Source organism: Rutilus rutilus, assembly GCF_951802725.1.
Source record: "Rutilus rutilus genome assembly, chromosome: 3".
NCBI classification, from domain to species: Eukaryota; Metazoa; Chordata; class Actinopteri; order Cypriniformes; family Leuciscidae; genus Rutilus; species Rutilus rutilus.
The window spans coordinates 8,867,924-8,881,628 of record NC_140211.1 but is presented as its reverse complement, the minus strand read 5'-3'; the positions used below and the strand labels follow the sequence as shown (position 1 = coordinate 8,881,628).

At 37.5% G+C, this 13,705-nt stretch overlaps 1 protein-coding gene across 3 annotated transcripts in view; it reads left to right on the top strand.

The window, feature by feature from the left end:
- The first annotated feature begins 285 nt into the window (after positions 1-285).
- Positions 286-13,705, top strand: part of LOC311287162 (interferon-induced very large GTPase 1-like) — a 34,240-nt gene continuing 20,820 nt past the window's right edge. The window contains exons 1-4 of one of the 3 annotated variants that reach the window (XM_084403811.1): positions 310-621; positions 1,884-1,906; positions 2,971-3,030; positions 3,175-3,274. In XM_084403811.1, coding sequence (XP_084259937.1) covers positions 3,007-3,030; positions 3,175-3,274 — 124 coding nt within the window. In that variant the 5' untranslated portion in view covers positions 310-621; positions 1,884-1,906; positions 2,971-3,006. Of the gene's footprint in view, positions 622-1,883; positions 1,907-2,967; positions 3,031-3,174; positions 3,275-13,705 lie in introns of all 3 variants that reach the window. The other 2 variants (XM_084403810.1, XM_084403809.1) reach the window with 2 other exon arrangements.

The following is a 13,705-nucleotide window of genomic DNA, read 5'->3' as shown; positions in this document are numbered from 1 at the left end:
CATGTGCGGAAGTATTTAAAACAAGCGTGTTACAACCCTTTTACAGTCTATGGTTAGTGGTTACAACTAGCCCCGTGTTACGTTGTGCCCCGCGCTCCCCTACAGAGGCTGCACGTCGAGCTCAACATCAAACACACGCCAGAACTGCAGAAACCTCAATCTGTTGCTACAACAACCATTATGCTAGGTCTTGATCATATGATTAGCCACCTGCACCTGAAACTGATTACTGGCCAGTCTCCTCCCTCCCACAAACATAAAAAAGGTTTTTGTCGCTCCCGTTTCACAGTCATAGTCCTTCTCGTTTAAGTGTCATTTTAAGTGTTAGGACCAAACCACTGAAAATGTGTTGTGGATGCGTTTTTGCACATATTTAAGGCGTAAAACCTTAGGTTAATTAGGAGAAAATTCAATTGTAAGCATTATTAAAGCGCTTAAACTAACAGGGTATACACGCAAAATAGACTTGCCTAAATGGTTTAGTCTGCTGAGTCACTCACTTTTTTAGGGTAGCGTTAGGCTATAAATGGGGTTAGAGTTCCCGCCCCGTCAAAAGAAGATCTGGAGTTGCGACTTTCAAATGCAGAGGTTTTCCTCCACTTAACGAGTGGATAAGTTGTTGTAAGTAATAATCGATATTTTCTGAATCACCGTCTTTATTTGCCTATAGTGTTAATTGTTATTGTGAAAACCAAGAATTGGTTAATCTCGTAATAATTCATTCGAGTGCAAGAATAGCGGTCTGTTTTAAAACGATCTTCGTTACCAGCTAGTTCAAACTGTTTGATAGGTAGGCAACTGATTTATCCCTGGTGGTTAAGTTATATTTGTCGTTTAAGAAATTTTTGTGGTTGTGTTTATTACACAACACTTTTTCGTGATTCTGACAATTATGGTTGTAAATTTCACATAGGGCTACATCACATTTTATAGCAGTAAAATGGTTTGCAAGTAGAAATTTACCAAATCATTACAGGATAAGTTCGGTATTTCACACTTAAAGCCCTGTTTTCAGATCGTTTCTGATGAAATCGAACGGTTAAGATTGAAATCTGCTACCACAGTAGCAAACCGAAAATTCTCGGGCCAGCAGCATGTGTCCAAATTTCAATCTTAACCGTTCTATTTCATCAGAAACGACCACGGACCGAACTTGTCCTTTAAGAAAGCTTTAAATCCAAAATACAGTATGAGATTCATCATAGCAAACAATGCCATAGAAGTGCTGCTCAGGGTATAAAATCTCGGTGTTGTTTGGGATAATTAAGCTCTAAGAACATAGGAACTCCAAGGCACTCGAAGTAAGTTGAAAAAAGTTAAAAAGCCTTTATTATATTCATGGCTTAAACATTAAAATAGGTAAAAGATCCACCTACGCATTACATGCCCTCGTCAGGGTGTGTGTGTGACAGACAACAGCTCAGGTTAATTAACGTTAGTTAATTAGTCGATTACAAACACCTGGTCACTCTGTGTAAGGAGACCTAACGATAATTTTTTTTTTTTTTTTTTTTTTTACAAAGAGCATATCAACACGATACACAGCTGAATCAAATAACACGCACACACACACAAAAATAAAATAAATAATAATAAATAATATTAATAATAAATAAATAAATAAATAAAACACTACGCCTATACCAATGTATTTCGACTTATGTAATTTTTTTTATAAAAAAGAAGTTATTGAATATATATACAAAATTATTTTGTGCATTTTTTTTTATTGGTAATTATGATATAGGTGTAGTGTTTTTTTTTTATTATTATTTTATTTTTATTTTTTAAATATTTCTTTTTTGTGTGTGTGTTATTTGATTCGGCTGTGTATTGTGTTGGATATGCTCTCTGTAAATTCCTTTTTTTTCCTCTCTCTTTAGGTCTCCTTACACAGAGTGCCCAGGTGTTTGTAATTTGACTAATTAACTGCTGTTAAAAATGAACCTGAGCTGTTGTCTGTTACACACATACACATTTCCAAAAAAAGTGGAGTATCCCTTCAAAGGGATAGTTCGGCCAAAAATGATATTTGATACGTGATTTACTCACCCTCAAGCCGTTCGAGATGCATATGTCAATCTTTTTTCAGACGAACACATTTTCAGTTATTTTAGAAAATGTCTCAGATCTTTCAGTGGTTAGAATGTGAGGCTATGGGGTCCACCTCCTTCAAGTCCCAAAATGTGCATGCATCCTTCACAAAAGTAATCCATCCGGCTCCAGGGGGATAAACAAAGGCCTTCTGAGGGTAATCCATGCGGTTTTGTCGTAAAAATATACATATTTAAAACTTTATTTTAATTAAATTTAAATAAAAAAAAATGTAAATTAAAATTAGATATTTAATTAAACTTTAAAACGAAAATATCCGGCTTCCGGCAACGGGACATAGCGTAGGTCATAGCGTAGGAAGCGTCGTGACGTAGAACGAAGTATAGCTAAATCAAACGCTACGTCATACGCCGGCATCCATCTGCCGTGAACGTGCGTCGACCGTTGCCGGAAGCCAGATATTTTTGTTTATAAAGTTTTAAATATGTATATTTTTACGACAAAACCGCACGGATTACCCTCAGAAGGCCTTTGTTTATCCCCCTGGAGCCGGATGGATTACTTTTGTGAAGGATGCATGCACGTTTTGGGACCTGAAGGAGGTGGACCCCATAGCATCACATTCTAACCACTGAAAGATCTGAGACATTTTCTAAAATAACTGAAAATGTGTTCGTCTGAAAAAAGATTGACATGTGCATCTCGAACGGCTTGAGGGTGAGTAAATCATGGGTTAAATATCATTTTTGGCCGAACTATCCCTTTAAGCCATGGATATAATAAAGGCTTTTTAACTTTTTTCAACTTACTACGAATTCCTTCTTACAGTGTGAGATTAATGTAATTTTGAAATGATGCCACCATTTTAATCACCCTACTGAATCATATATTTATATGTAATTAAATCTGCAGCAGATTTCTTAAAGGAGTCTCAATCAACTCACAAGAAAAATGGACTGCCCCAGTGAGGATGAAGTAAGCACCACTTTTTCTTTGCAAATAAAGCGATTTAGACAGAGTTGCAGACAAGTAGCGTTTTATTTGGTCAAATTTATTCATTTAGTCTTGACAGACCGGAGTTTGCATGCCACTAATTCTTGAAAAACTTTCGAAATCAAGGAACTTGAAGACACTGGTGAACACCTTGAAGACAAACAACAAACAGGAGCATGTGCTGTTGAGTCAAATCACAAGGAAGATGTTTCCAAGTTACAACAAGGTAATACAGTTATATGTATCAGTTATACATGTATGCATCTTTGTGCACAATAATGATTTTGGAATGTTGGTCACAATTTAAATGAACATATTTATCTTATACAGCAGGTAAACGCATATAAATGGCCTTTATCATTACAAAAGACCTTATCCACAGCAGCAGCGCCAACTTTGATTTTTAACGGGAATGAAAGCGAGGCTGTGAGGGATAGACATGCACCTCTTCAGTGGGTTGTACTGTTATTTCAATAACAGTAAACATAGTTGTTTTTTAATTGTTCTGCTGCCGAAAACTGCAAACATATCTTTCGAGGAAGTTTCAGTTGACAAAAAAACTCCAGGAAAAATGAGCTGTGGAAAATAAGTGATCTAGGAGCTTTATACAGCTTTTTACAGCAGATGCTATTGAAAACATGGTTAGTCTATCCCTCATAGCCTCGCTTTCATACATGTCATGGCGATGCTCTGAATAAGGTCTATAGTTTGTTTTAAATGTGGATTTATTGCCAATGTCAAGAAGTTAATACAATATTTTAATACTTTCTGATTGCATCAAAATGATCGTGTTCCCTTTCAATAACGGTTCACTCGACATTGTGTCAGATCGCGGGTGGCATGGAGTTGGAGAAGGGCTGCAACTGACTAATCTGTAGATTGATTTTTTTTTTTTTTTTTTTGATTACTCGGATGAAAATTTGTAAAAATGATTATACATACATAAAACATTTTTTTAATTTGAATCCATTATTTTAAACAATGTTATTTCACATCCTGCCCAATGCTGTCCTCCAAACAACGTATAATATAAAGCCTTTGAAAACAAATAGTGAATATGTAGGTTATGCTATACATCATTAGCATAAAGGGTTAACATACAGCGTATAATATAAAGCCTTTGAAAACAAATATAGTGAATATAGGCTATGCTATACATCATTAGCATAAAGGGTTAACATACAACGTATAATATAAAGCCTTTGAAAACAAATATAGTGAATATGTAGGCTATGCTATACATCATTAGCATAAAGGGTTAACATACAACGTATAATATAAAGCCTTTGAAAACAAATATAGTGAATATAGGCTATGCTATACATCAATAGCATAAAGCAGGGTTCACCAATCTCGGTCCTGGAGGGCCGCTGTCCTGCAGAGTTTAGCTCCAACCCCAATTAAACACACCTGAACCAGCTAATCAAGGTCTCACTAGGCATACTAGAAACTTTCAAACAGGTGTGTTGGAGCTGGTTGGAGCTAAACTCTGCAGGGACAGCGGCCCTCCAGGACCGAGATTGGTGAACCCTGGCATAAAGGGTTAAAATACAACACTGTAAAAAATTTGTAACACTCCCAAATCAACAATTTCAATAGGTGGTTTGCAGTCACGTGATTGTGATGACGCGCGGAATTCAGATGGAGGGCAGGAAGTGAAGAGCGGAATGGACGAGATGGCGGAAAGTCCGTACTGGACTACTTTTGACGCTATTACAAGAGAAATATACAACAAAAAATCGAAACATATGTTGGACGTGATCCTTACGTTATGAAGAGGAGCGATTATTATTTATTTATTTTTTTTCTTCAACTGAATTGAAAGATTTTGCCTGTAACGTTACGAGTTTGTCTTCAGTTATAGTGGTTCTAAATGTAGCAAATCACTTCCTGCCCTCCATCTGCATTTCGCGCCATGGCAACGCAGTGAGGTGACGTCATATGCAAACAAGCTATTGACCGATAACATCTAAATTTTTCAATTGGCCCAAGTGAAAATCTGTACATTTAATTTTAGAATTTACAGAATTTCACTTGGGCCAATTGAAAAATTTAGATGTTATTGGTCAATTGAAATTTTTGATTTGGGAGTGTTACAAATTTTTTACAGTGAAACATTACATTCTAAATCTAAATGGTTGCTTACTATTTTAAAGCAGAAATTAAAACGACTAAAAAAATTATAAAAAAACCCCACAATGTTAACGTATGAGGTATGAGGAACACACATTCTGAGGATTCACTCTTCTGAACATAGTAATTATATTACATTAATGGGCTTTACCAACAATAATGCCTTTACTGTTCCTGCTCTCAAGAAATGTGATTACTTCTGTTACATGTATGTTTAAACCTTAATTTCTAACAAACAATATTTTGGCGCTCATTCATTGAAGTCTGTGAAGTTTAACAAGACGCTTTGTTGTCAGAAAAGGCTAAATGAAATGCTCGCAAGACTTTCTAGCAGGACTGTCAAAAGTGATCGTTTTGGTAATCGTGTAATATGTCGATTATTTTAATGATTAATCGAGTAATCAGATTTTTTTTGTGTGTGGTAATAAAAATATTCTTAAAATGACTTAAAATACATAACAACAAGGAAATTATATTATATACTTATAGTAATATATACTTCAAATAAAGTATCAAAAGCAGGTAGTCATATGGTTTCATAGAACATCACTGTCAAAATACAAAATATACACAATATAAATAAGACATTATGTATTATAACAAATGCCCGCAGAGGGCGCCAGCAGCCTAGTGTTATTGCACTTTACAACAGATCAAATACATGTTTAATTTTGGCCAAACGACTTGTGATTTAATATTTGCCCGTTTCTTTATTATAATAATGCTGCAGCCACTGTAATTTCTTGAAAAAGAATATGTGGGCATCAAAACTCAAGACAGTTTACTTTTATTTTATTTTGTACTTTTATACGATTTAAACCTAAATCGTGATGAACAGTGTGCATATGTATGGAAGTAAAATAATAGCTGAGTCCCAATTCGCATACTATCCGTCCTAAATGGTATGCGAAACTAGAATTAGTAAGTCCGAAATCTTAGTATGTGGAAATGAGTAGATACCCGGATGGTCTACTATTTCCGGTTAGAATTCCAAGTGCAGATCAATGCACACTCTAACGGCTAATATTGCCCACAACCCATTGCGTGCGGGAGGGAGGAGCTTTGTGGTGATGGTGATGATGTAAACATGGCAGCTGGATGCAGCAGCGGAGATGCACCCTCAGTTTTTAAATCAGGGAACACTAACCTTTTCCACTGGTGGCACTTGCGCTACTTACTTTTTCAGTTACTGGCGCAAAACATGATTTGGTCGCACAAATTATTTATAGTAAGCCGCTCTGGATAATAATGAACAATAATGAAACTGTATTGCATACAGATGTGCTTTTTATTTTACTTGCCATCTTTTAAACCTTGCCTTTTAAACATGCCGCCTTGTTTTTGTTTTCTTTAACATTGGTTGGGATAGATTTACTGCAATAGAAAATACAGTACACAAAAAAAGTGCAAAATGGATTTCAACATGCTATGGTTGGCACAGATGGGCAGACTCCTGAACTCTTAAGTAGTGATGCACCGATGTGAAAATTGTGGCCGATACCGATATTAATATTGCTGTTATGGCCGATACCGATATTGATATCTCTGTATAGAAAACAAATTTACTGATAATCAAATAAAGAGAGATTTTCCAAAACCAATTTTTTTTATATATATATATTTTTTTTACTTTAGAAATGCCTGATATTGGGCACCTTTACCTGTGTGCAAAATGTCACACATGGGACACACATGCATTATATTGCATTGCATTGGTCAACTTGTCTAAAATGAAGAAAACCCTAGAAAACAATAAAAAAAACAATAACTAATAAATAAAAAAACAACTGGAACATTGTGTACAATTAAGATAGGCTACTTAATTTATTATTCCAGTATCCAAATATGATACTAAACAGCACAGGGACAGGGTTCCCGCGGGGTCTTAATGTCTTAAAAATTCTTAAATTCTGAACTTTAAATTTAAGGCCTTAAAACGTCTTAAAAACAGCCAGATTTTCATCCGCGGTCTTAAATTTCATTTAGTCAGGTCTTAAAGATTTTACCCTCGTTCATTTCCAGAAACGCTGGCCGCAGAAAGTTATTACAAAGTAGCAAAAAAGTATCGAAGTCGCTCGCCAAGAGGCAGTTCACATATCGCGTCTTTTTCGCGCTCAAGTTCATTCAAATGTAGGCGCGCGGTAAGCGCGCTTATAATTGAAGCGACGCAGTCATTTTTTCCAGGCGCAGTGACATGAAAAAGACATTTAGGATGCGGGTGCACCCAAACACTACGGGTGTTTTTCTCTTCTCCGTAAATAAATCTTGTAACAGAGCTACAGCAAGTGTTTTCTCAGGGGCATGAAACTTGGTGACTTTTCCTAAATAATCTATCTAAACATGCACAAAAAAACTGGGCTTGATTTGGTTGTTCTAAAGGTGTGTAAAAAAAAATTCACCTTTTAAGGTCTTTGGGGTCAAAATGACCCCACATTGAAAATGAATGGGAAAATGAAAAAAATGACTTTTTTAAAATTTGTTTGTCAAAAAAAATAACAGTAAATCCATTATAAATCTGAAAAATTCTACAAATAAACCAAGGTCTGGTCCTAGAGCATAAATAAAAAGTAGAACTAACTTTCTATCTCATACACACACACACACACACACACACACACACACACACACACACACACACACACACACACACACACACACACACACACACACACACACACACACACACACACACACACACACACACACACACACACACACACACACACACACACACACACACACACACACACACACACACACACACACACACACACACACACACACACACACACACACACACACACACACACACACACACACACACACACACACACACACACACACACACACACACACACACAGATGTATGTGACTGCAACAGAGAGCATTTTCACAGAAATTGGCAATTAAAATAAACAACTGGCATAAATCTAAAAAAAATTACATTTAAATGAAGGTCTGGTCCTAGAGCATAAACCCAAAGTGGAACGAACTTTCTATCTCATACACACACAAACACACACATGTATGTCACTGGAACAGAGAGCATTTTTATAGAAATTGGCAAATAAAATCAACTAAACTGGCATAAATCTGAAAAATGTCACACATGCAACATGGAGCTTGTTCACACACACACACACACACACACACACACACACACACACACACACACACACACACACACACACACACACACACACACACACACACACACACACACACACACACACACTTAGCCCCCAGGGTATTTGTAACTTGCATTTATAGAAAATCTTACAGTTGTTTTTTACTCAAATTCACTATGTATATGTTTAGCTGTATTTGTCTCTTCAACCCCGTTACCATCTTCAACCCCGTCACACCTACTTTTTTTTTTTTTTTTTTTAGTTTATGAATAAGTAATTTAATGTTTGTTGAACTTCGTCAGAAATTTTCAGAGCAATCATAAGAATACTGATTTTGAAGTTAAGCCACATCTTTGATAACAAATTATAGGGTTGCTGTCACAAAAAGTGCCCATTTCAGGCTTTAGTAGGCTATAGCATAAGTGTAAAATTATATGTACATTTTATGGTGCATGGTAGCCTACAATTTCTGGTAAGCTACACATTTTTATTATTTCAATTCAATTATTGTGATTTGATTTACTATTGACTCATTTGGATAAATATTAGGTAGGCTACTCAAGATAGGCGTTAATTCTTAAGAAAAAAACAACTCACGTAATGCTGTAAACATACAGACAGCCCTATCAGCTGGTAGTAGGCTATTATTTAAGGTTAAAAATAACTCAAATTAAATATAATGCGTTTTTTTATTATAATAACAACTTTATTTAATGATATAAGTAAAAATATAATAAATATGTAATATAGAACACATATTTAGCTAAATACTCTCTAGCTCTTTTTTTCTTGCCAACTACTTGTTCTCCAGCTATGTTATTGACCTCTTCGCTGATAAAAAAAAAAAACACTGATTGATCGATATTATGTATGAGGAATATACATTTCGGTAAGTTGTAGCCTACAACTGCATCTTTCAACAGTGTTCGTGTTTTTTTAACTAGATGATTGGTTCACGTGCGCTAGCGATCTGTCACGTAACATTTACAAACGCCAAAACGGTATTTATTGTTTGAATTTCGTAATAAAATTGACAGAATCTGACCGTTGAGATCTCAGTTGAGATTCTTTTATATTAACCAGCTCTGTCTAGTCTGTTGGTCTCCGTGTCCTCTTTGCTGCGCGATTTTTCTGTGCGTGAGAAAATGGATGTGTGGCCTGAGAGCGTGTGAAAAGTGTCTGAGCGTCTGTCCAACTTCCGACTTTTCAGCTTTTTTTTTTTTTGTAGCTCGAAATATATCATTTGTTGCGTCTAAATATGAATGAGGATACGGTTATTGATAAATCGAATTGTTATTGTTGTTCTTATTATCATTTAGGGGGGCTTAGGAACATTTTGGGGTAGCTTCAGCCCCCCTAAAATAGGCCTAATAATGCTTTCTGACATTTTGACAGAAAAAAAACAAACAAGCAAGAACAATATAGCCCGTCAATTTTCATTTTACAATTATCTTCTCTCTCTCTGTGTGCGTGCGTCCGTGTTTGTGTGAGAGAGAGAGAGAGAGAGCTCGCGCAGCACTGATACAATGGTAGGGTAGAGTGGGGTAAAACGCCCCCCACCTGTTTTTCCCAAAATGATCACTAAAAGTAGTGGAGATACATTTTTACTGTTGCTATGCACTACGTTGATAACGGGGATATACAAATCTCTATGGAGAAGCTGACACCAGCGACATATTTTAAGAGAAGAGGATTAACCAGAAATCTTCATCAACCTTTTTCTGTTTTTTTCCTTCAGATTTTGGTTCCCAGAATGCTTTGCATGAGGCTGTTATTTTAGTTTTATTCTGTAAAGATAAAGACTTGTTAATGTTTAATGTTCATTTAACTTTGAGCAAACTGTTGCCAGTAAATAAGATCAATTTAAATCTACAGTAAGTTACTGGCAAGTAGCTGCCAATAATACAGTAATTTCTACAGATTTTTTTAACAGTGTACTTGCCTTTTACGTTTAGAGATTAAAAACTATTGTCTGTTAATTTTGCTGTTGATCTATGAAGCAAACTGGTTGGTAAGAAAGGGGGCATTTTACCCCACCTTGGGGGGCGTTTTACCCCACTCTACCCTACGTTTTAATCTAAGTAACGGTCGCGGGGCTGAAGCCAACTTGATGTGTTGAATGCTCAGAGCACGTTATAAAACGTATTATTAAAATACACATTTCTGTTTTAATAAATGCTCACAGTAAATCATAGCATATTGCCTAAAACATAGGTACAAAAATAATCAGTGATACATTTATGACCAATTAAAAATTGAACCATTTTGGTCGCAGTGTAGTTCCCTGTAAGTGTAAGAATTCAAATGTTTAACCCTAATTAAAGTTATATTTAACCAAACTGACTTATTTGTAGTAGTACTGTGGTTGTACAGATGTTAACTGTATCAGTCCAACAAAAGAAACATGGTTACTACACTTTTACTATAGTAAAGCATGGTTCATTTTCATCGGGGTATTTGAGTATTATACATGGGTATAAAATGAAGTATAAAATACGTTAAACAATAGTTATACTATAAACTTTAAATATTTTAACTCCGAAAATAAGTAGCTTTTGTTTCACGCACATGAACGTCAGAACCAGCCGCCTCACAAACGACCTGCGTGTGATCTACGACCATTCCCTGCTTCACTCCTCAATTTGGTTGAACACATTGTAAATGCACATTTACATACATTTACATTTATTCATTTAGCTGACGCTTTTATCCAAAGCGACTTACAATTGCTATATATGTCAGAGGTCGCACGCCTCTGGAGCAACTAGGGGTTAAGTGTCTTGCTCAGGGACACATTGGTGTCTCACAGTGGATTCGAACCCGGGTCTCTCACACCAAAGGCAAGTGTCTTATCCATTGCGCCACACCACACCACGCGCCACACCACACCGCAAATGCATTGTGGAAAAAACGATGGGAATAGTAAATAAAATTACACCACTCACAAAAAGTTAGGGATATGCGATTTTTCGGGTGAAATTTTAGAATGCACCTAAAATGCAACCGTTACACGTGAACTTAATTTGGCATTTCTATTAAATGCCCTACTTTCATGATATAATATCACTGTAGCATGAACTTTTTAAATTTTCTATAAATTTCACATGAAACGAAAGTCGAATATCCCTAACTTTTTGTGAACCCTATATATTGGACATATAAGAATGAATGACATGTAAAATGTTTTGTTAACAGTCGTGATGTGCGTAACTAAGCAACCACGGTCTCATTCACGTTGCATGACGTCATCGAAGTACGTCCCAGAATGTGCATACTCTTTTGCTGCACACTCAAAAATATGTAGGGCCTACTTTTTCCTCACAAAAAAAGTACATACTTTTAGGTCGTAGTATAAGTAGGCGAATAGAGTGCCGAAGTTATGACGTCACTTTGTAGGCCAAAACGAGGAAGTGAGTTAGCATTTTAGCACTTCCGGTTCCCTCGCCCTAAAGTCTAAACGGGACCAGAAAATAATTATTTTCTCCCATTCACTTGCATTGACGATTTTTCAACCTAGAGGTCCAGTGGGGTTAGCGAAGGGGGCGGGACTTACCAGCTCCAAACAGTTAAACGTGCATACTGCATGTATTGTGTATAGAGCTGGTAAGTCCCGCCCCCTTCGCTAACCCCGCTGGACCTCTAGGTTGAAAAATCGTCAATGCAAGTGAATGGGAGAAAATAATTATTTTCTGGTCCCGTTTGAATTGTGCCAAGAATGTGAACATATGTTGTCTGTGAAATTTTTATATAATCTTTCGTGTGAAGAATGCTACAATTTAGCGGGTAGAAGTTTGATACGGTTAGACTTTGTGTGAGAGCACTTTGTGGACTACAACTCTTCGCTGCTTTCGACGCGTTTGAAACGTCACCACCATTCGCACACGGACACTAGCTCACGGATCCCGCTAAACATGACTGTGTCTTTGGTGCACTTCACCGCCTTCTTTCAGGGAGAGGACAAAATCGTTGAGGTTGGCGAAAACCACGGGTAAGTCAACTTTATGGGGTGACGTCACATAGGCGACATGTAGTCTAAGAACTACTGCTAGCCGAAGAATCATACCATATACTGTCAAACTCGTAACATGAAAGATTATATAAAAAATTCACAGACAACATATGGTTCGATCACATTCATGGCACAATTCAAACGGGACCAGAAAATAATTATTTTCTCCCATTCACTTGCATTGACGATTTTTCAACCTAGAGGTCCAGCGGGGTTTTACGGAAGGGGCGGGACTTACCAGCTTACCAGCAGGGACTCAGCCAACATTTAATGTTTTGGAAACAAAAAGCATGTTGAATTGACCTCTCGCCGGCCCCTCCCCCAAAACGGCCATTGTCCAATCACACATTATAGCAAACGTTACTATGTGAGCAGGTCCGACAAACATTGACTCCAAGCAAGATGGTGAAGTGGTGCGCCCACGGCGTTTGTAAATCGGACACTAAGGCCCAATCCCAATTCTATTTTATACCCCTTCGCCTACCCCTAGCCCTTCGCCTACCCCTTACCCTTGCCCCTTGAAACTGAGTGTCAAGGCGTAGGGGTGAAAATATTCCCCTAAGAAATGGGACACCACTACTACATCGTTACATGTCATTATACATCGTCGCTAGCGCCTACGTCACAGGAGATGCGCCAATGTTTATCATAAACTTCCAAGATGCCGTCGTCAGCTGTAGTCTTGCGTGAGTTACAGCTATTTTTTGTTTGCATTTTTCTTCTGAAGTATGCAGAAAACAACGGAGATGACGATATCTTCGACACCTAATGCTGCGTTCACACCAAACGCGAATAGAGCGTCTGGCGCGAGTGATTTCAATGTTAAGACGCGTTTACGCGCGTCTGGAGGTCTTGCGGCGCGAATGAGACGTTTAGCGCGGCGCGTTGGACGCGAATTCGCCTCATTCGCGCGTCCACTTTGCTTCAAACTTTTGCTTTTTACACGCGTCATATTGTTAACGAACTTTAACGATTTTTTTGCAACCGTTTCTTTGAAGAACATGACCGTAAATATGAACACAAGATTGAATGTGACATAAAGAAAATGATTATTGGCAGTCATGTTGCCTCTGTAGCCGGTGTATGCAGGTACATTTCTCATACCCCTTCGTTTAAAGTGTGGTCCTGAAAAATCTTCGTTTCAAGGGCTATCTGGCCCTTCCCCTTATCCCTACCCCTCCAACCAAAAGAGAATCGAGACAGCCCTACCCCTTCACGGGAACGCGCAAAACGGAGGGGTAGGGCCGAGGGGTAGGGGCAAGGGGTGAATTGGGATTGAGCCTAAGTTAGATACCCCGAGAGATTGTCTGGAGGAGTTGTTCTTTCCATTCCCAAAGCCTAAAACGCAACGCGAGCGGTGCCTACAATGGATAAAACAGTGTGGACG